This window comes from Neoarius graeffei, chromosome 12, assembly GCF_027579695.1.
Source record: "Neoarius graeffei isolate fNeoGra1 chromosome 12, fNeoGra1.pri, whole genome shotgun sequence".
Taxonomy (NCBI): Eukaryota; Metazoa; Chordata; class Actinopteri; order Siluriformes; family Ariidae; genus Neoarius; species Neoarius graeffei.
The window spans coordinates 70,206,746-70,228,042 of NC_083580.1; the positions used below are offsets into that span (position 1 = coordinate 70,206,746).

Here is a 21,297-nt window from a genome sequence, read left to right on the forward strand (position 1 = left end):
TTTCTAAATGGTTTGTCCTGGGCCTGGCCCATATGTAACGGTGGGTTTACCACGTGAAGCGAAAAGGTACCACAACTGCTTGGTCAGCACGCTATTTAAAAATCCGAACACGTACATAAACTACTGTAACTCCTCGAAAAGCAAGTCTACTGCAATAAAGCTTCCGAACAACCGTTCAGAAGTATGACAATAATTATAATATAGCTCAGTGCTGTTTAAAGATGAAGTATGCTAATGCTAAAATAAGAACAACATTCCAATAAAAGTGTCGACTCCTGTGCTTGAGTAGACTTCACAAACATGAACCATAACACAAATAAAAAGCAAAAGAGGACTAGAAGGGGACAGGAATAGTTACCATAATAGCAGTGAAGTGTGTGTAGTAGTGGTGCTTTTCACGTATACATTATCTCCACACTGCCATTTTCTACTTGAGCTGAAGAGACCCAAGTAGACGTTGACATGCCGCCACTAAAATAAAGAGCAATTAGTTCAGCGAGCGGGTCCAGTGCACCGTATCTAATGAACAGATCAGTATCAGACAGCAGCCATGTGGCAACACGGTACACTCCACGACGCTTTCTTTCAGATCTCGGCTCAAAACATCTTTTCGTTGTCAAAGGATAATCGGATCTCTGCGAACAATGACAATGTCAAATCGCTGCACACATTGTTCGATAAAAGTTTAGCCACACATCTTGATTCAGTCCCTAATAAGCAGCCTACATGAACAGAGCACTCTGATCATATTTTATCCCATTTTTATGCAATGTCTCATGGCTACATCACAACAGCGCCATCTGGTGCTTTAAAGGCGCATTACAAGCATTTCTTTAATATCAGAAAAACTTGGTCTTCTGCTCGTGGAATATCTTCATCAGACTCTGACATGTGATCGAAATGGTCCTTAAATTTGATCAATTAGACAATTTCCATCTAAATTATCCATATATTCAGCAAGAACAGTAATAAAATTTCAAATGTTATAATCACAAACTAAGACAATTATTCAGAAATAATAAATCATTAAATCCCCACATCTACGCTAATTGCGCTTGCCAATATTATTGCCTTATCCATATTGCTATTATAATGATTACTAAATCATAATAAAAGCAGTAATGTTACCTCGACCAAGGAGATTAATGTTTTCAGTGCAGTCGGTTTGCCTGTAAGCAGGATTGCGTAAAACCTCCCAACCCAATTTCTATGAAACTCGGTGGAAGGATACAACATTGGCAAAGGAAGAACCCATTAAATTTTGGAGCGTATCTGAGTTACACTTTCGCTGACGTTGCGCAATACAGCATTTGAAGGAAGCCTCCACTCAACAAAGCCATACATCTTAAAGGAGAACTGAAGGCCAATTTATCATCATTAAAATTCTATTTCTCATTTTATTAAATATCGGAATGCATTTTTGATGGCCATTTTGTCGCTGCTATAGCAAGTTATGAGTGTTTGAAATACGCTCTGTAATACATCGGTCCATATGTCAAACCGATGGCCGTAAACGAGATTCGTCGAGACCTGTGCGAGACATCGTAGGACGGAAATAAAACGTACAGCGGAAATCAAAGTGACCGACATCTGCCAACGTTATCAAAAGACGCGCGCGGGGGCGTCGTGGCTCAGGTGGTTAAGGCGCCATACCATGAATGCGGGCGACCCGGGTTCGATTCCGGCCCGAGGTCATTTCCCGATCCCTTCCTGTCTCTCTCTCTCTCCCGCTCATTTCCTGTCTCTGCACTGTCCTATCCAATAAAGGTGCAAAAAGCCCAAAAAAATATCTTTAAAAAAAAAAAAAGACGCGCGCGCCCTCTTTCGCATGCTGATGTGATCGAGCCGGAAGTTTTGTTTGTTTTGATAGCAATCAGGAAAGTTTGAAAAAAAGTAGGCAATAATAGTCATTTAAACTCGTTTTTGTGCAATATTTCGTTTGGAAAACGGTTTTCAAAATGGCGGCACCGACACCTGGCTGACGCTTCACGTTTCGAAGTCTCGCACAAGTCTCATGACGATCACACAGATAAGCGACGCCTGCTGTGGACCAAACGAACTAAATTTCAACATGGTTAAAAAACGAATCGGCCGATAAGTATGATATTTAATTGCAATTAGTTGCCAATACGAGTCACAATACAAGGTAACGAAAACGTAATTGAATAACACGTTAATTAAGAAATAAAGCAAGTTTTAAAATGACTTCAGTTCTCCTTTAAATTATACCGTCATGTACTAGATTTTAAGTGACAAAAACATAGCCAATGTAGAAACTCCACATCACAATCCACATTCACGGGTACTCGTAATCCTATGGGATACATCTATAGGCAGTTAAATCTAATTATTTTGGAAATTTATCCCGATATATGAAGTGGTGGTTGTTGTAGAGCGATGCATATCATAGAAGAGTCAATGACCGTCCTTGGTGGATGTCTGCGTTCTCCGAGTGCCCTTCTAGATTATTATTATTATTATTAGGGGTGTTGTTGTTGCTCTTAAGCTACCGATTGTGCGTTTGTCTTGCTTATTACTAATTTATGATACTCATGTAAACTAGAAGCCATGGCCTAATGGTTAGAGAAGCAGCTCTGGGAACAAAACCATGCCAGTTCGATAGCCCCAACTGCTCCCCAGGCTACTCTGGATATGTTGTACATCGCTCTGGATAAGAGCGTCTGCTAATTGCCAGTAATATAATGTAATAAAACGCAACAGTATCTTCTCATTTTCATGTGACCAATGATGATTCATCAGTTATACCTCAATCACGTCATGGTCAATTTCCACAGTGCACAACAATTTAATCTATTATACGCCTATAAAATGTAAAATGCCATTTCCAGTGCTCAGGTTTAGGTTCAGTTCTAGGAACGTCTGATGAATAAAGGCTATCGTGCTCTAGTGGGCATTTTAAGGACGGCTACAACAACCACAAACAAAAGGAGCGTAATAAGCTACAGCAGAATGAAGAATTTGATCGTTTATGCTGACTATAACATGTCAAGAAAATAACAGACTGATGCATAAAATCTCCATCAACTAGGTTAAGGACCTCTCATCTCATCACATCTAGCCGCTTTATCCTGTTCTACAGGGTCGCAGGCAAGCTGGAGCCTATCCCAGCTGACTACGGGCGAAAGGCGGGGTACACCCTGGACAAGTCGCCAGGTCATCACAGGGCTGACACATAGACACAGACAACCATTCACACTCACATTCACACCTACGGTCAATTTAGAGTCACCAGTTAACCTAACCTGCATGTCTTTGGACTGCGGGGGAAACCGGAGCACCCGGAGGAAACCCACGCGGACACGGGGAGAACATGTAAACTCTGCACAGAAAGGCCCTCGCCGGCCACGGGGCTCGAACCCGGACCTTCTTGCTGTGAGGCGACAGCGCTAACCACTACACCACCATGCCACCCAGGGTTAGACCTATACTTCAAAAATCACCTCACTGAGGCTGTAGCTCATACCGGCCACTGCTGTGTGAGAGCTTGAAATCTTATCAATCTTGTAGGAGGAGTAGTGATTTTTGTGAAATTGCACATGACTCCTTGGTGATCTCATCCATAGCAGTGGCACAGGGGACCCCCCCCAAGTTACAATGGGAGTCCTTTGACTATTTACAAGGAAGAAAAGGACAGGAGTGTGAATAAACAGCCTGCTGCACACCTTTGTTTTCCCTTATTAAATCCAGCTGCTTCCCTTCATCCCAGCGCCCCGGCAGCATCCCTTTGTACTGTAGGTTAGTAGCACCCATTCGCACCAAAACCGATGCAAATTAGCCTGGCTCTGACATCACCGATTTCCTCTGCTTTCCGGGATTTTCCTTATTTGGCTTACGCAGGACTGCAAAACCCATCACTTTTAGCAGACAAGCCGATTTATGAATATTCTTTGGACTAATTAACCCGTTGCTGTGGCAACTTTCTAGACATGTCTGGTCTCCTTAGGTACTCGCGCCAAAGTGGGGACCCTGTGACAGCAAGGCTATGACCGTATTGCTACCGGTACATTTGTATCTGACTGATAACTCGTGTCCTGTCCAGATGGCTAGATAGCATTCACGAGGCGAACAAGCAGTTTTGGGCACCCAAAAACTTGATGCTGCTCTAGATCTACATGAATTCGCTTGCTGCCCTGACCAAACCCACTGTAAGAGGGTGTTATCCCTCAACGATACTAAGTAGACATAATTACATTATAGTATCAGTGGTTCTGTTTCATATCGAAAAAAATACATGGACGAAATGTACTCTAATAGAGACATTAAACTTAGCTTTACTCCACCAAAATTTGCCTCTCAAAATGCAGGAAATAGTGTTTGCGTGTTAAAAATTCCAGAATTTCCCAGGGGTGCATGCCCCCGGATCCCACTAGATTTGGCACGCCTTCGGTGCGCGACACGTCGCCCCCCCCCTCCAAAACTTCCTGCCGCCACCTCTGCATAGTAGGTGGCGCCACCTGGTGAACAATTCTTTTTGGAATACGTCTTTAGAGTCTTCTGAGTGAGTTTCAGTGAAAATATCCTAGCAGTTTAACAAAAGTCGTGTTTGGTGTCATAAGTCACCAAAAATTTTCATCTCCTCATCTCATTATCTCTAGCCGCTTTATCCTGTTCTATAGCGTCGCAGGCAAGCTGGAGCCTATCCCAGCTGACTACGGGCGAAAGGCGGGGTACACCCTGGACAAGTCGCCAGGTCATCACAGGGCTGACACATAGACACAGACAACCATTCACACTCACATTCACACCTACGGTCAATTTAGAGTCACCAGTTAACCTAACCTGCATGTCTTTGGACTGTGGGGGAAACTGGAGCACCCAGAGGAAACCCACGCGGACACGGGGAGAACATGCAAACTCCGCACAGAAAGGCCCTCACCGGCCACGGGGCTCGAACCCAGACCTTCTTGCTGTGAGGCGACAGCGCTAACCACCACACCACCGTGCTGCCCTCCAAAAATTTTCAAACAGCCATAAAAATATAACCAGTGGCGCCACCGTCAACAGCTTTTATTCATACCAACCTGGGGAACACCCCATATGAGTTTGATCGAAATCCCGATCAATCCTATAGGAGGAGTAGTGATTTTTGGAAATTGTGAACAGACAACGATGGACAGGCAACATGCGATCGCGCAAGCTCATCTGGCCCTTAAAAACGCCTTTTCATTGTCAGTTAAAAAAAAAAGCAGATGTGGAAGTAGATAGACTCTCTCAGTAACAAGAAAGACCATACAGCGAACAACTGAGTCATTGTTCCTTTGTCACAGCAAAGAGGTAGAGAACCTTTATTGAGGTTAAGGGGGGGAAGGGAAAAAAAAAAAGCAGCACATGACTATAACCATAAAATGCTAGTAGGAGTGTGTGAGGGTCTTACATAATGCACTACTACAAGGACATTTAGAGTGCTAACAAAGTCTGTGTAGGTGTGCTTAAATATCAGCTCAGCAGGTTTGTCATGCACTTATCCAGTGTTCCAGCATGTTTTGTTCATGGCTTTATGGGATAAAAACAGTGTGTGTAAGTGTGCTTAGCAATACCTGTTTGGCCAGGTTCACAGAGTCTGCGGTTAGTCTGTCTCGGAGGTGGGGGTCTAACTGTGTGGCTGGGGCGATCTCTACCACCTTCTGGTGTCTCCTCTGGATAGAGCAGTCCCTTTCGTACAGGTGAATCACGTTCCCGTACTTATCGCCTGCAGAACGCAATGTGGGGAAAAAATAAAAATAAAAAAAATCACACCACATGGTAAAATATTAATATAGTCACTGTTCTTTAGGCTGCAATGAAGTTTGAGGCATTCTTACAATATTTACATTTTGGCACAAGTTCATTTTTGTTCTATTAAAGGAACAGTCCACCGTACTTCCATAATGAAATATGCTCTTATCTGAATTGAGACGAGCTGCTCCGTACCTCTCCGAGCTTTGCGCGACCTCCCAGTCAGTCAGACGCAGTCAGACGCGCTGTCACTCCTGTTAGCAATGTAGCTAGGCTCAGCATGGCCAATGGTATTTTTTGGGGCTGTAGTTAGATGCGACCAAACTCTTCCACGTTTTTCCTGTTTACATAGGTTTATATGACCAGTGATATGAAACAAGTTCAGTTACACAAATTGAAACATGGCGATTTTCTATGCTATGGAAAGTCCGCACTATAATGACAGGCGTACTAACACCTTCTGCGCGCTTCGGCAGCGCATTGATACGGAGCTCAGATATCAATGTGCTGCCGAAGCGCGCAGAAGGTGTTAGTACGCCTGTCATTATAGTGCGGACTTTCCATAGCATAGAAAATCGCCATGTTTCAATTTGTGTAACTGAACTTGTTTCATATCACTGGTCATATAAACCTATGTAAACAGGAAAAACGCGGAAGAGTTTGGTCGCATCTAACTACAGCCCCAAAAAATACCATTGGCCATGCTGAGCCTAGCTACATTGCTAACAGGAGTGACAGCACGTCTGACTGACTGCGCGGTCACGCAAAGCTCGGAGAGGTACGGAGCAGCTCGTCTCAATTCAGATAAGAGCATATTTCATTATGGAAGTATGGTGGACTGTTCCTTTAATGGTGCAGTAGATCAGCACTATGTTCTTCTTTCAAAAGTACTTAATGCGAAAATTATATACATAAAAACGTTTCACAAGTTGAAACGCCAAAATTCTGCCGTGCCGAACGCTTTCCCGTAAAACTCACAGCACTTGCTAGAGAGAAGGGGGAGAGAAGAAAAAAAAAAAAAGCTTACAGTCTGGAAAATATGCCACAACGATAATGGAGCACTATGATCGGCTCACTGCGTGTTACAAACCGATTCATTAGAACAGGGATTGTTTCTCCTGTCAGAACCATCTGCTTGCAACTTGTTAAAGCATCTTGCAAAAATGACATTGTTTCCCAAACAACAAGAGAGCTCGTCTGTCAGGCAGGGAACAGTGCAAATAGTGAATCAGGAAGGTTTGCAAGTAATACGCTCTTGGTTTATAGTGTGGATATATAATAAATGCACAGCTGGGTGCAAAACTTTGCAGACTCTTATTTCAAATGACTTCGCCAAGATGAAAGATACGAAGTTCACAAATGTGAAAATTCTGACGTGAAGACGAATTTTTATTCCACTGACGTCTAAAGATTGTTCATGTCTGGGTTTGGGGTCAATCTGGGTTTGATTTCCTTTCGCTACAAATTTTATTTTGATGCACTCACAGGCGTTTCACATCATTTGATTCACAGAGGATCCTAAACCTTTTTATTATTTGCATTAGCAGTGCTGGCGCAAATTGTTACTCTCCTTCAGGATCTTTCTACTTTATTCTCGTCTCATTATCTCTAGCCGCTTTATCCTGTTCTACAGGGTCGCAGGCAAGCTGGAGCCTATCCCAGCTGACTACGGGCGAAAGGCGGGGTACACCCTGGACAAGTCGCCAGGTCATCACAGGGCTGACACATAGACACAGACAACCATTCACACTCACATTCACACCTACGGTCAATTTAGAGTCACCAGTTAGCCTAACCTGCATGTCTTTGGACTGTGGGGGAAACCGGAGCACCCGGAGGAAACCCACGCGGACACGGGGAGAACATGCAAACTCCGCACAGAAAGGCCCTCGCCGGCCACGGGGCTCGAACCCAGACCTTCTTGCTGTGAGGCGACAGCGCTAACCACTACACCACCGTGCCGCCCTACTTTATTCTTCTTCTTCTATTATTATTATTATTATTATTCTCCTCACATTTTTTGGGACGCCATTTTGCGGTGAGGCGACCGTGCTAACCACAACACCACCGTGCCGCCAGTCACCAAATTTGACATGAAGAATACCTCTGGGCTGAATTACATTGCTATGACTTTTGGTGCTGATCTGGATCACTGTTCCTGAATGAGCCATGAAAAAATGGGATTTTTTTTTTCCCCCAATCAGTCCCCCCCCCCTCCCCCGTTCAGGGCAGCAGGGTGCAACTTTACCTCACTAAGCGTCATTCTCCATCTCTTACCGTTCCGGATCTATAGAGTACGGCGACCAGACGTCCCGGTTTATAACAGCTAGCATAAATTACTGTGACTTTAGTCACAGTCTCTATCTAGATTTTTTTTTTTTAAACATTGCTTGAAATGGGCCATCTTCCCACTATTCTCCAGTTTTTGGTCACACCTTTGAGTAACTGGTTCGAAGATACATCCCAGGATGTGCTGGAACCCATTATCAATGGTATTTCCAGAGCCATATGTGGCTAGCCAGTGACTAAACCTGCGACAAGCCCCACTGGCATGTTAACGTATGCTCAGTGCCACTAGTATGGATTTGCTACACAAGTGATTTTGAAGATGCATCTTCGGATGCGCTGGAACACATCATGAGTAATATTTCCTGAGATCATGTGGTGTTCCGGGCCTTTCACCATCATACACTCTCGTTCAGGCGAAACAGCCAGGGTTGATCAGACCCTGGCTTGTGTCCTAGCACCATTGGCTCATGGATCACTCCTCCTGATCCAAAGCCATCTGGAAGCTCTCAATGCAGCCTCCATGGTGGACTTAATGGCTTTCTTTCTTTTTTTTTGCAGCCTCCATGATGCCAAGTAGAGTGAAGACCTTGCACACTAAGCAGTCAGCAAAACCTCTACATCCCACTTCAACAGGCTGCTTAATTCACGGTTTCAAGTCATCAGATTTGGATGATAATTGGTCATTTGGATTATTAGTGCAATTTCTGCAGGTTACCCAACTAGAACAGCTAAAATTATATATTATATACGCATTTTCTGAGAGAATTACACGGCACTTGATATTTCAATGAGCTGAATTTCCAAAACCATGCATTTAAAATGTAATTTTTGACAAAAATAATCACAATAAAGCCATATCTGTGAAGAATCTCAGTCATCCAAGTACATAGTAATCTGTGGTTGGTAGAAGAGAGCAACTGGACTTGCTTGAAGATTCCTGAAAACGTTTCGCCTCTCATCCGACTGGTGCGGGAGTATGAGAGGACTTCCAGAAAACTGGCAGACATCTTAGCCAGAGAGGATCGTTCATTTTTGTCAACCTGGAACGGCCATCACTGAACAGAGGTGGGTGTCTATGACATCTTTTATCAGCCACCTACAACGCAGCCATCAGCATTCTGATTCGGATTCTATTATGATCCATGAGAGGATAAATACTGGATACTCCCTATTAGTCAGACAGAACCGAGGAAGCCTTTCGGATGAGAGGCGAAACGTCTTCAAGAATCTTCAAGCAAGTCCAGCTGCTCTCTTCGACCAACCACAGATTTCCATATCGGAAGAGTAATACAGTCGTGAAATTAATTCACATTACCGTATGTAACACATTTGTCTTTCTATTCACTACAGCATGGCTTGCACAGCTGATAAAGGCTTTTCTTCGTCTCAAACGCCCTGTTGCTTTTTGAACTAAATTGCACTTTTCTCCGCCTCTAAAATATCTATCAGAAACATCAGAGAGACGCCTCCAGAGAGTACGAGTGCGGGGGAAAAAAAAGGGGGAAAAAAAAGTCCGCCCTATTCACTGAGAGAGAGAGAGAGTTCCAACTCAAGGATAATGGACAGCCCTGAAAAAGCCATAAAACAGTGAGATGAAAACAGAGCTGGTTTTTAAAGCTTTCTAAGCCGTGTAACGAGAGTCTGCCTGAGGATTATCTACTAAACAATTCTACTCACCCAGGATTTGCACTTCAATGTGCCTTGGCTTCTCAATGAATTTCTCCACAAACAGGGCTCCATTGCCAAAAGCAGCCAGGGCTTCAGAGTAGGCCCGCTGGTAGCTTTCTTCCAGCTCCTACACAAACATATGTACATCCATCCCACACTGGTACTGAATAAAATTATACACATTTCAAATAATCATTTTTATATAAAATCACACACACACACGGTACTGTGCAAAAGTCTCGGGCACCCTCCCAAACAAACTTGATTATAGATTTCTCTTTTCTGACTTCTACATTATCCAGTCAGTACAAAAACATTTTAGGAGTTCCAAACGTTCGTTTTCCAGCACAAAATTAATTACCACCACACTGGGTTCCAGTCCTGCAGCCAAGAACAGGAATCCGAGAATCATCCTTTTCTTCTGGCTGCTCCTGATTAGGGGTCGCCACAGCGGATCTTTCGTCTCCATTGCTCCCTGTCTTCCACATCTTTCTCTACCACTTTCACATCCTCTCTCACCACATCCATGTATCTCCTCTTTGGCCTTCCTCGTTTTCGTTTGCCTGGCAGCTCCATCCTCGACATTCTCCTTCCAACATGCTCTGCGTCTCTTCTCAGGATGTGCCCATACCATCTCCGTCTCATCTCTCTTAGCTTCATTCCCAAGCTCTCCACATGTGCTGTCCCTCTGATGCGCTCGTTCCTTATCCTGTCCAACCTCCCATCACAAACCTTAACATCCTCAACCCCGCCTCCTGTCTCTTCGTTAAGGGTACGGTCTCCAGTCCATACATCACAGCTGGTCTCACTACTGTCTTCTACATCTTACCTTTCACTTTTGCTGGGACTTTCCGAACACAAATGACTCCCGAAATCCTTCTCCAACTGCTCCACCCTGCCTGCACTCTTTTTCTCACCTCACTATCGCAGCCCCCATTTTCCTGCACAGTTGACCCCAGGTACTTGAATTCACCAACAGGAAACCTAGAATCAAGTTCCTATTCAAGTGGCCAGTGAGTGTATGTGTGAGCTTTGTGCCCTGTGATGGACCGGCACCCCATCCGAGGTGCATTCCTGCCTCACGCTTGGTGCTCAGTGTTCTGGGGATTGCTTTAGGATCCTCAACATCCCTGATGAGGATAAAAGTATTTACTGAGGACTCATCCATCCCTCCATCCCAATCGCAAAAATCACACCATGAAGTGAAAACAATGCTCCAATACAGAAACCACAGCCATTATTTAATACTTTTCAGACTCAGACTGTAACGACAAAGTACAAATGAATTGTTAATTACAGTGACTTGCAAAAGTATTCATCCCCCTTGGTGTTTGTCCTGTTTTGTTGCATTACAAGCTGGAATTAAAATGGATTTCTGGAGGGTTAGCACCATTTGATTTACACAACATGCCTACAACTTTAAAAGGTGCACGTTGGTGGTTGTTGTTTTTTTTAATTGTAAACACAAACAATAATTAAAGATGAGAAAACAGAAATCTGGAGTGTGCATAAGCATTCACCCCCCAAAGTCAATACTTTACAGAGCCACCTTTTGCTACAATTACAGCTGCAAGTCTCTTGGGGTATGTCTCTATTAGCTTCGCACATCTAGCCACTGGGATTTTTGTCCATTCCTCAAGGCAAAACTGCTCCAACTCCTTCAAGTTAGATGGGTTGCGTTGGTGTACAGCAATCTTCAAGTTATGCCACAGATTCGCAATTGGATTGAGGTCTGGGCTTTGACTAGGCCATCCAAGACATTTAAAGGTTTCCCTTTAAACTACTCCAGTGTAGCTTTAGCAATATGTTCAGGGTCATTGTCCTGCTGGACCGTGAACCTTCGTCCCAGTCTGAAACCTCTGGCTGACTCAAACAGGTTTTCCTCCAGAATTGCCCTGTATTTGGTGCCATCCATCATTCCTTCAGTCCTGACCAGCTTTCCTGTCCCTGCAGATGAAAAAATATCCCCACAGCATGATGTTACCACCACCATGCTTCATTATAGGGATGGTGTTCTCAGGGTGATGGGTTTGTGCCACACATGGCATTTCCCATGATGGCCAAAAAGATTCATTTTTGTCTCATTTGACCAGAGAATCTTCTTCCATGTGTTTGGGGAGTCTGCCACATGCTGTTGGGCAAACTCCAGATGGGTTTTCTTAAGCAATGGCTTTTTCTGGCCACTCCTCCACAAAGCCCCACTCTGTGGAGTGTACGGCTTAAAGTGGTCCTATGGACAGATACTCCCATCTCCGCTGTGGATCTTTGCAGCTCCTTGAGTGTTATCCTTGGTGTCCTTGTTGCATCTCTGACTAATGCCCTCCTTGCCCGGTCTGTGAGTTTTGGTGGGCGGCCTTCTCGTCAGTGGTGCCATATTCTTTCCATTTTGCTATAATGGATTTAATGGTGCTCCCTGAGATATTCAAAGTTTGGGATATTTTCTTATAACCCAACCTTGATCTATACTTCTCCACATCTTTGTCTCTGACCTGTTTGGAGACTCCTTGGTTTTCATGTTGCTTGCTTAGTCATGTTGCAGAGTCAGGGTCCTTCCAGAACAGGTTGATTTATACAGACATCATGTGACAGATCATGTGACACTGATTGCACACAGGTGGAGCTTAAATCAACTAATTATGTGACTTATGAAGTGAAGTGAATTGGTTGGGACCAGCTCTTATTTAGGGGTTTCATACAAAAGGGGGTGAATACTTATGCACACTCCAGATTTCAGGGGGGGGGGTCATCTTAATTATTGTTTGTGCCACAATAAAACAACCACCAAATATTGACTTTGTTTCATTTATTACGGCTTACTGATTACTGTATTTTTTTAATGTCGAAACATTTCATTTCATTATTTTTAAGCCATTTTTGGTCGACAGCATTTCTTTCCACGTGCCTGAGACTTTTGCACAGTACTGTATACGTACACACCGGAGCTTTGTAAAAACATTGTGACTGGCCGTGTTGTGTTCAAAGCTGTTGTAAAATACACAATTGAATTGAATTCTGTATTAATGAACCAGGATGTAGAACAGTAAACCTTCACATTACTGTATATTAATCACATGTTGGCATCAGAGGTCGGTTTCAGTCGGCTTTAAAATCGCAGCTGAATGGTGCAATGAGATGGACAGAAAAGGTAACGATAAAAAGGCTGGAATTAATGACGGAGATAATAAAAACGAAGAAATAAAGAGGAGACGATGTTTCACTGCAAGGCAGCTAGTATTAACTGCAAACCCCAAGCAATTTCTAGGAAGTACAACCGTGCAGAAACTTTCTGCTGATTCGGAGGCTAGGGAAATTATAATTGTGACGGGCCACTGAAGCAAAACGTCTCTACGGTCGCACTGGCACCCAAACTATAAATGAGCAGAGATGCTGGAGCAGGTAATGGGGTTTCCGAAAGTTTTTACCCATGACTTAAAAAAGTTAACAAGCCACATTCTCAAGTGGCTTGCTGCTTTATTCGCCGTCATCTTCACATCGTGATAATCTGCATTTCAAGAATTGCACTGAAGCAGTCGTGATCTCCCGAGCTTGACTCACCTCGTACTCCCGCACCACCCGCATGCCTCGGCCCCCGCCCCCATACGCCGCCTTGAAAATGATTGGGAAACCATACGTGTTGGAGAACTCCTGCGCTTCCTGCAAGGAGGAGATAGGAGCGTCTGTTCCAGGGACCACTGGCACACCTATACAGAAAGGATACACAGACACACAGTGATGACCGAGTGATTGTTTAACCACAACATGCCTGGCAAGTACAAGTAGAGCAGACGTAAAGCCTCGTTTCTGCCATGTGAATCGCTTCGAAATTGGAAAAAGTTTGACAGAACTAAATAAATGGGTTATCCCTTTTAGGAAGCAACATAAGGAAATGACTTGCTGGCTTTGTGATCATTATTTTGACAGATTTGGCTCCTGTTATACAGTATCGTGTAAAAGTCTGAGGCACATGCAAATAAATGTTGGAAAGCAAAGATGCCTCCTAAAGAAATAAGTGAAAACATTTCTACATATTAAAAAAAATTATACACTACCGTTCAAAAGTTTGGGGTCACTTTGAAATGTCCTTATTTTTGAAAGAAAAGCACTGTTCTTTTCAATGAAGATCACTTTAAACTAATCAGAAATCCACTCTATACATTGCTAATGTGCTAAATGACTATTCTAGCTGCAAATGTCTGGTTTTTGGTGCAATATCTCCATAGGTGTATAGAGGCCCATTTCCAGCAACTCTCACTCCAGTGTTCTAATGGTACAATGTGTTTGCTCATTGCCTCAGAAGGCTAATGGATGATTAGAAAACCCTTGTACAATCATGTTAGCACAGCTGAAAACAGTTGAGCTCTTTAGAGAAGCTATAAAACTGACCTTCCTTTGAGCAGATTGAGTTTCTGGAGCATCACATTTGTGGGGTCGATTAAATGCTCAAAATGGCCAGAAAAATCTCATCTCATCTCATCATCTCTAGCCGCTTTATCCTTCTACAGGGTCGCAGGCAAGCTGGAGCCTATCCCAGCTGACTACGGGCGAAAGGCGGGGTACACCCTGGACAAGTCGCCAGGTCATCACAGGGCTGACACATAGACACAGACAACCATTCACACTCACATTCACACCTACGCTCAATTTAGAGTCACCAGTTAACCTAACCTGCATGTCTTTGGACTGTGGGGGAAACCGGAGCACCCGGAGGAAACCCACGCGGACATGGGGAGAACATGCAAACTCCACACAGAAGGGCCCTCGCCGGCCACGGGGCTCGAACCCAGGACCTTCTTGCTGTGAGGCGACAGCGCTAACCACTACACCACCGTGCCGCCGGCCAGAAAAATGTCTCGACTATATTTTCTATTCATTTTACAACTTATGGTGGTAAATAAAAGTGTGACTTTTCATGGAAAACACAAAATTGTCTGAGTGACCCCAAACTTTTGAACGGTAGTGTATATTTGACAACCTTTTGCGGTTTTATTTAAAATAAATAAATAAACCACCAACCACATACAATAGTCCCTGGTACAATTTGAAGTTTTACAGGGAAAGTAGCTGGTAAGTTTTACTGAGCATCTTGGACCAATTTGCCACTTTTTTTTTTGCATTTGTCTGTAGCATTAAACTTTTCTGGAAATATACAATGCTTTCTACTGATGCAATAATGCGGAAGCCATAAGGTAAACATCTAAAACAAAATTTGCACCGGGGGGGGGGGGGGGACTTTTGCACAGTACTGTATACAAACATAATATAAATCAAAGCTCAGATAAAGGAACTACTTCCAATTATTCTATCCACATTTACTGGATATGAGCAATCGTGCGCTCTGATTGGCTACTCTACTACTAGGATATCAGCTCGTATACCGTGAGGAGAGAGAGAGAGAGAGAGAGAGAGAGAGAGAGGAAAATAAAAAATAAAAATAAATTTTAAAAAAATCGGAGTTTTTTGCTGAACCAGCCGGGGACGGAATAAAAACCCTACTCGAATACATAACCTCAAAAAAAAAAAAAAAACGGAATAAAAGTATTTGATGCCAAGAACTTTTTGTTTTTCAAGAATTATTATAAAATATTTTTCACAAATTGCTACTGTCGTTTCGCCGGTTTGTTTAGCGCAAGTGGTTTTGTTGGACGTTTCATACAAAGTTTTTATTTATCGAATTTGCAAAAAATTAAAATAAAAAACGCTCGGTTTCTCAATATCCAGTGAACGTGGACATAATCTCGTTGCTATGCGCCTTGTCAGCTATCAGCTCATGTACGACTCGATTTTGTTGAATAATTGTTAAATGTAACTGGGAAAGAAAATCAGAACAGGCCCTTCGTTTCAAGCAAGAGAGTATTTAATGCCTCGGTTCATCTGAGCAGATCAGGATGAATTCTCCATGGCGAGTTGTTCATGTGCCTACCAGCATGGATAGCAATGGCACGAGCCTCCACCTTGTCACCCATCTTACGAACCACCTCAGGAGTTGGACCGATAAAGCGCACACCAGCGTCGGCACATGCCTGAGCAAAATCGGCCCTCTCGGACAGAAAGCCATAGCCTGGATGGATAGCGTCCACGTCATTCTCCTAAAGGACAGACAGAGAAACCATTCAGCTCTTTAGTATCAGATCTTCATACAGCAGGACAGGCAGAAACTAGAACATAAAAGACGTCTCCACTGAGTGGATAGTCCACTCTTTCGTCCATTCAGGTCTGGAGAAAGACTCATGGCCATCACACAAATGAATCCTATCTGGAATTCCTGTCCAAGACTCCAGATTCCAGCAGGTGCCATAAATTCGGCACCCCTGATTCGAGCAGCGAGAGGCTGACCTCTGCCTGAGGCTAAAATAACTACAGACTATTCGTTTTACATCTTATCCACTAATCTGGTTCCTGTGTCTGGAACCCAACCCTACAGAACTCACATTTAACTCCGCACTCAACTTTAACACACATTACGTCATTCACAATCAGCTTCGTTACAAAGCACACAAAGGCAAAGGAGCAGACTGGATGATCATTACTGAATCATCCTTTCACAACCTAAACGTCTGTGAGCTTCCCATTCTTTGTGAAACCTCACATGGATGAGACCTGCTTTTCATAATCAAGAGCAAGTTTAAACATGATACATATGAACGGATTTCGCTTTGGGATTACAGATGATCACATGAGCTTTTTGACAAGCACAACGTGTTATTTTACACTCCTTTACACCAAAGCAACCTTCTTAAGATGCATAAATCCTAAGACCAACACGGGTTTAAACATTTTAACAAGCAGTCCAACCTAAACACGTTTGCTAGAAAGATTTAAATAGAGAAATATTATCTTTGCTAATGAGGAAACATCTCCCTGAACTTGATATTCTTGATTCTGATTGGTCAGAAGGTGAGGTTCATTTTTAACAAATGTAATTTAACTCATATCTCATCATCTCTAGCCGCTTTATCCTGTTCTACAGGGTCGCAGGCAAGCTGGAGCCTATCCCAGCTGACTACGGGTGAAAGGCGGGGTACACCCTGGACAAGTCGCCAGGTCATCACAGGGCTGACACATAGACACAGACAACCATTCACACTCACATTCACACCTACGGTCAATTTAGAGTCACCAGTTAACCTAACCTGCACGTCTTTGGACTGTGGGGGAAACCGGAGCACCCGGAGGAAACCCACGCAGACACGGGGAGAACATGCAAACTCCGCACAGAAAGGCCCTCGCCGGCCACGGGGCTCGAACCTGGACCTTCTTGCTGTGAGGCGACAGCGCTAACCACTACACCACTGTGCCGCCTGTAATTTAACTCACACATTCATATTAATGTGTTCCTTCTAATACATTGTAAAACATTTAAAAGACCAAATGCACTATAGAGGATGTGCAGTCACGTGACCTGTCCGTGTTTGCTCCGCCATATTGGACGGTTTCAGGATTGTTTACCTTGCGCGAGCGTAATGGATCCAGGGAGTAATCCCCAAGAAAATTCGGAAAATACCCCATCTACATCGCGCTATAACTTGTCTAAGTTTGTTCAGCATCTTGAAGGTGACGTGAGGCAGCGTTACGTGGAAAAGTGTTCCAGGTTGGGGATTGCAGATCCGTACAACTTGCCGCAATCCTTGTTCAGGGAAATTCGGAGCTGCGGTGCCGGCAATTTGCCCGATCTGGCCTACCACGACATTTACAATTTTCTTGATACACTGGCAAAGCCCTCAAAGCTTACAAGAGCCTGGAAGCTTATAAATATTTTGTTGCGGGATGGGTATCCCAACTATACCTCTGGAAGGTTCCGAAGAAGAATGTCTACTTGATAACCTCACGGGTAAGTGGCATTAAGACGTTTATCATCAAGAGACTATGCAGGACGTTTTATCGTAAGAATGTTCGAAATCTAAACTCGGTTCCAGATAATGACAGGGTTGTAAATATGTATGTTTTTGTCTGAAAAAAAAATCACAAATCACCGCTATCTTTATCTGTGCAGAATTATTATTCAATATCAGATATAAATGTATTCGAAGATTACACCTACCTGATACGAAGTGTTCACTACAAATTCGGCTGGTAGAACTGGGGTACCAGTTTTCTCTTCGCACAGCGGACACCCATTTTGCGCGTCTCTCCTCGTCTGCGGGGAATCTTTAAAATGACAGGCCCTCCTTTTGGCCCTGTCTATTGGTACAACCAAATGCTGAACAAGATCTACTCCCACACACTTGATAATTAGAACGGGTTCGTCCAAGTTCTATGTGCGGCCTTGCCGTCCAAGATGGCAGATAAACAAATATCACGTGACCTCGTGACGTCACGTGCACGCGCTCTATATAAACTGATTTAAAAAAGTCACAAGTCATTGTTTTCTGGAATGATTTGGCAAGTTCACATTTTTGGAAGGAGTCTCCAGTTTCAGTGCTTCGTAACAGTCAGTCAGCGGTAAACTCTTTTCTGACAGAGGAACGTTTTCATGACAGAAACCGCTTCACTCTTCCTGTGATAACAGGAAGTTATTTCTCAGATACTGTGCAACTGTTAGAGTGTTTAAATTAATTTCATCATTAAAAGCATGGATGAAAATCACTTGGTATATTTCATATATATTAATCACAAGTCTCCTCAGGCATCTTGCCTTTCTGTAGCTAACATCGGATCGGAGACGCCACTCCTACCTTTCGCTTGTACTGACTTGTACAAATAAATATATTTATTTTTTTCGCGGTCCAGTTTCCATCAAATCCTGCGCTCTGATTGGCTGGCGAGTAGGTCCGTATCCTACGATACGGACCCCAGTTATGGACCTTTGACGACTCGCTCATTCACAACAATATACATAGTAGTAATTTCTGTCAACATTTATTTTCGCATTTCTCAGGAGAATAGCGTTAATTTTACATCATGAATCACGATAATGACAGTGTTCACAGCGAAAGCAAGTTTTACTACCCTGAGGAAGACGAAATAAAAGAAAACATTTCAGGAGAAAGCCAAAAACCTCTAACTGTTGCTAACACCAAGCAAAAACATGGCTGAATCCTGAATGACTCAATTTTGTATAAATAGGGGACTACATAGGCGGCAAAATGTAGTTTTTTTTTTTCCTGCCATGGAAGTGCACTTGTATACCGAGGAGGAAGCCATTTACATTACACCCATGAATGAGGATTCAAAATGGCGGCTCGCCTCGGCTCAGTTTTCCCTTTTGGGCGCTCTCGTTTTCTGTTAGAATTTGGGAAAGAAAAAAATAAATATATAATTTACCAGCTTAAGGTCAGTCCGTATGGTGAAATACCGTGACCTCGGCCAGAGGGCCTCGGTCAGTACTTTCAAGACCTCGGTCGCGGTATTTCATGATACGGACCTCCCAGCTGGTAAATAATATATATGAGGCACATGAGTGTTTTACTGGGAAATATACTTCTTGTATTTTTTTTATACGAGTTACATCCAGCACATGTACCCCTTTTCCACCAAATCAGTTCCAGGGCTGGTTCGGGGCCAGTGCTGGTGCTGGTTCACAACTCGTTCAACTCGCGAGCCAGCTGAGAACCAGTTTGCTTTTCCATAGCTCGCGGTGCTAAGGGAAGCCACGTCATTACGTCGCTGTATACGTCAGTTACGTCGCTGTATACGTCATTACGTCGCTACGTTTGCATAAACCTTGGCGCGAATATCGAAGCAAAAACAACACAGAAGAAGCAGCAGCAACAACAACAATAATAATAATAACTAGACCGGACAATTCCCCGGGGGAAATTGTGAGAGGATGCAGTGCGCGAAGCAATTCGGTCACGCATGTTCGCTGGCCGTGAATGTGTGACCTGCTATGAAGCTACAATGCCATGATTTGTGTGTGTGCTTGAGACAGCAGCCCCCTCCCCCCTCTCTGCTACCTCACTGGCCCCAGTCAGCATGGCGACGGGCCTGAGCAGGAGCGCTATAGACACCCATTCAACACTTGTGTAACACAATAGACACCCATTCAAAAGCCGGATTTTCTCCCGGAACCCACATGGCGTTTGAGCCGGGACTGATCCAAAAGTGTAGAACCTAGCAGAAAAGTTGAATGCCAGATCCACAGAGGAGAAGTTTTCCTACGTTTTAGAGTTTGAATCACGTCTCTAGGTGAAAGCATGCCAGAGCAGCGGATGTTTGAAAAAGTGCTTTTTTTTTTCAATTAATTCCATAGAAATGAATGGGGTTTTTTTTGGGACAAGTGTGACTACTACTTTTGAGAAAATTATGTCTGTAGTGTGAAATTTGTGGCTGAAAACACAGTTTAAGTTTGAAATTTTGAGCATGATTTATGTGTGTGCTTGAGACAGCAACCCCCCCCCCCCCCAACCTGCCCTGTCATTGGCCCCAGTCGGCATGGCGACGGGCCTCAGGAGAGCTAAGACACACAAGGTATTGAGTTTTCTGCTGTTTTTTTGCTCAGGACCAGGCCTCGAACAACGACAAATAACTCGACCACGAAAGCAGCTCTTCACAAAATTCTTTCACAGTGAGCGCTAGAAGGGTCTCCTGAATAAAATGATGTATTTTTTTGTCTGTAGTGTTAAAAATAAGGACACTAGAGCGATTTAAAAATGACTGACTTTTCTGTCACATTTATAATGGGTGTCAATGAGATAAGACACACAAGGTCTTGAATTTTGTGCTGTGTTTTACTACGGAACAGGCCTCGAACAATGACAAATAACTCGACAACGGAAGCAGCTATTCACAAAATTCTTTCACAGTGAGCGCTAGAAGGGTCTCCTGAATAAAATGATGTATTTTTTTGTCTGTAGTGTTAAAAATAAGGACACTAGAGCGATTTAAAAATGACTGACTTTTCTGTCACATTTATAACGGGTGTCAATGAGGCCATTCGGCTGCCCTCTTCTCAGTTTGAGGCTTCTCATTCAAAAACTGTAAATCCTGTCGTTTAGGTAGACACATTGTGTGAATCAGGACAAGTTTTACTACTACTTTTGAGAAAATCATATCTGTAGAGTGAAATTTGTGGCTGAAAACACAGTTTAAGCGAGAAAGTTTGACCTTTTTTTTCAACCCCTCTCCACTCTGACTTAACGAGGTCCACTGGTGTGTAACACAACAGACACCCATTCAAAAGCCGCATTTTCTCCCGGAACCCACATGGCGTTTGAGCCGGGACTGATCCGAAAGTGTAGAACCTAGCAGAAAAGTTGAATGCCAGATCCACAGAGGAGAAGTTTTCCTACGTTTTAGAGTTTGAATCACGTCTCTAGGTGAAAGCATGCCAGAGCAGCGGATGTTTGAAAAAGTGCTTTTTTTTTTCAATTAATTCCATAGAAATGAATGGGGTTTTTTGGGGCGATTTTTTCGCGACTATGTCGCGAAAAAATCGTATTCTGTAGAGAAAAGTAATAGCATAGCGAGTCCGATCGAGCCGCACGTTTTGATATATTGTTTGTCTGTGTGCGACGTACGGTTATTGAGTTATTCGAAATCAAAATTTGCGTAGGAGGAAGAAGAATACAGAAGAAGAAGAAGAAGAAGAAACACGTAGAAGAACAATAGTTGCAGTGCTTTGCACTGCAACCTATGGGCTCCCCTAGGGGAGCCCATAGGTTGCTG

At 43.5% G+C, this 21,297-nt stretch overlaps 1 protein-coding gene across 2 annotated transcripts in view; it reads right to left on the reverse strand.

Annotated features, from left to right (window-relative positions):
- pcxa (pyruvate carboxylase a) overlaps positions 1-21,297 on the reverse strand; it is a 493,922-nt gene that overhangs the window by 441,440 nt on the left and 31,185 nt on the right. For both annotated transcript variants that reach the window (XM_060936332.1, XM_060936333.1), the window contains 4 exons: positions 15,614-15,779; positions 13,249-13,394; positions 9,703-9,820; positions 5,559-5,710 (listed from right to left, as the gene is read on the reverse strand). In XM_060936332.1, coding sequence (XP_060792315.1) covers positions 5,559-5,710; positions 9,703-9,820; positions 13,249-13,394; positions 15,614-15,779 — 582 coding nt within the window. The remainder of the gene's footprint in view (positions 1-5,558; positions 5,711-9,702; positions 9,821-13,248; positions 13,395-15,613; positions 15,780-21,297) is intronic.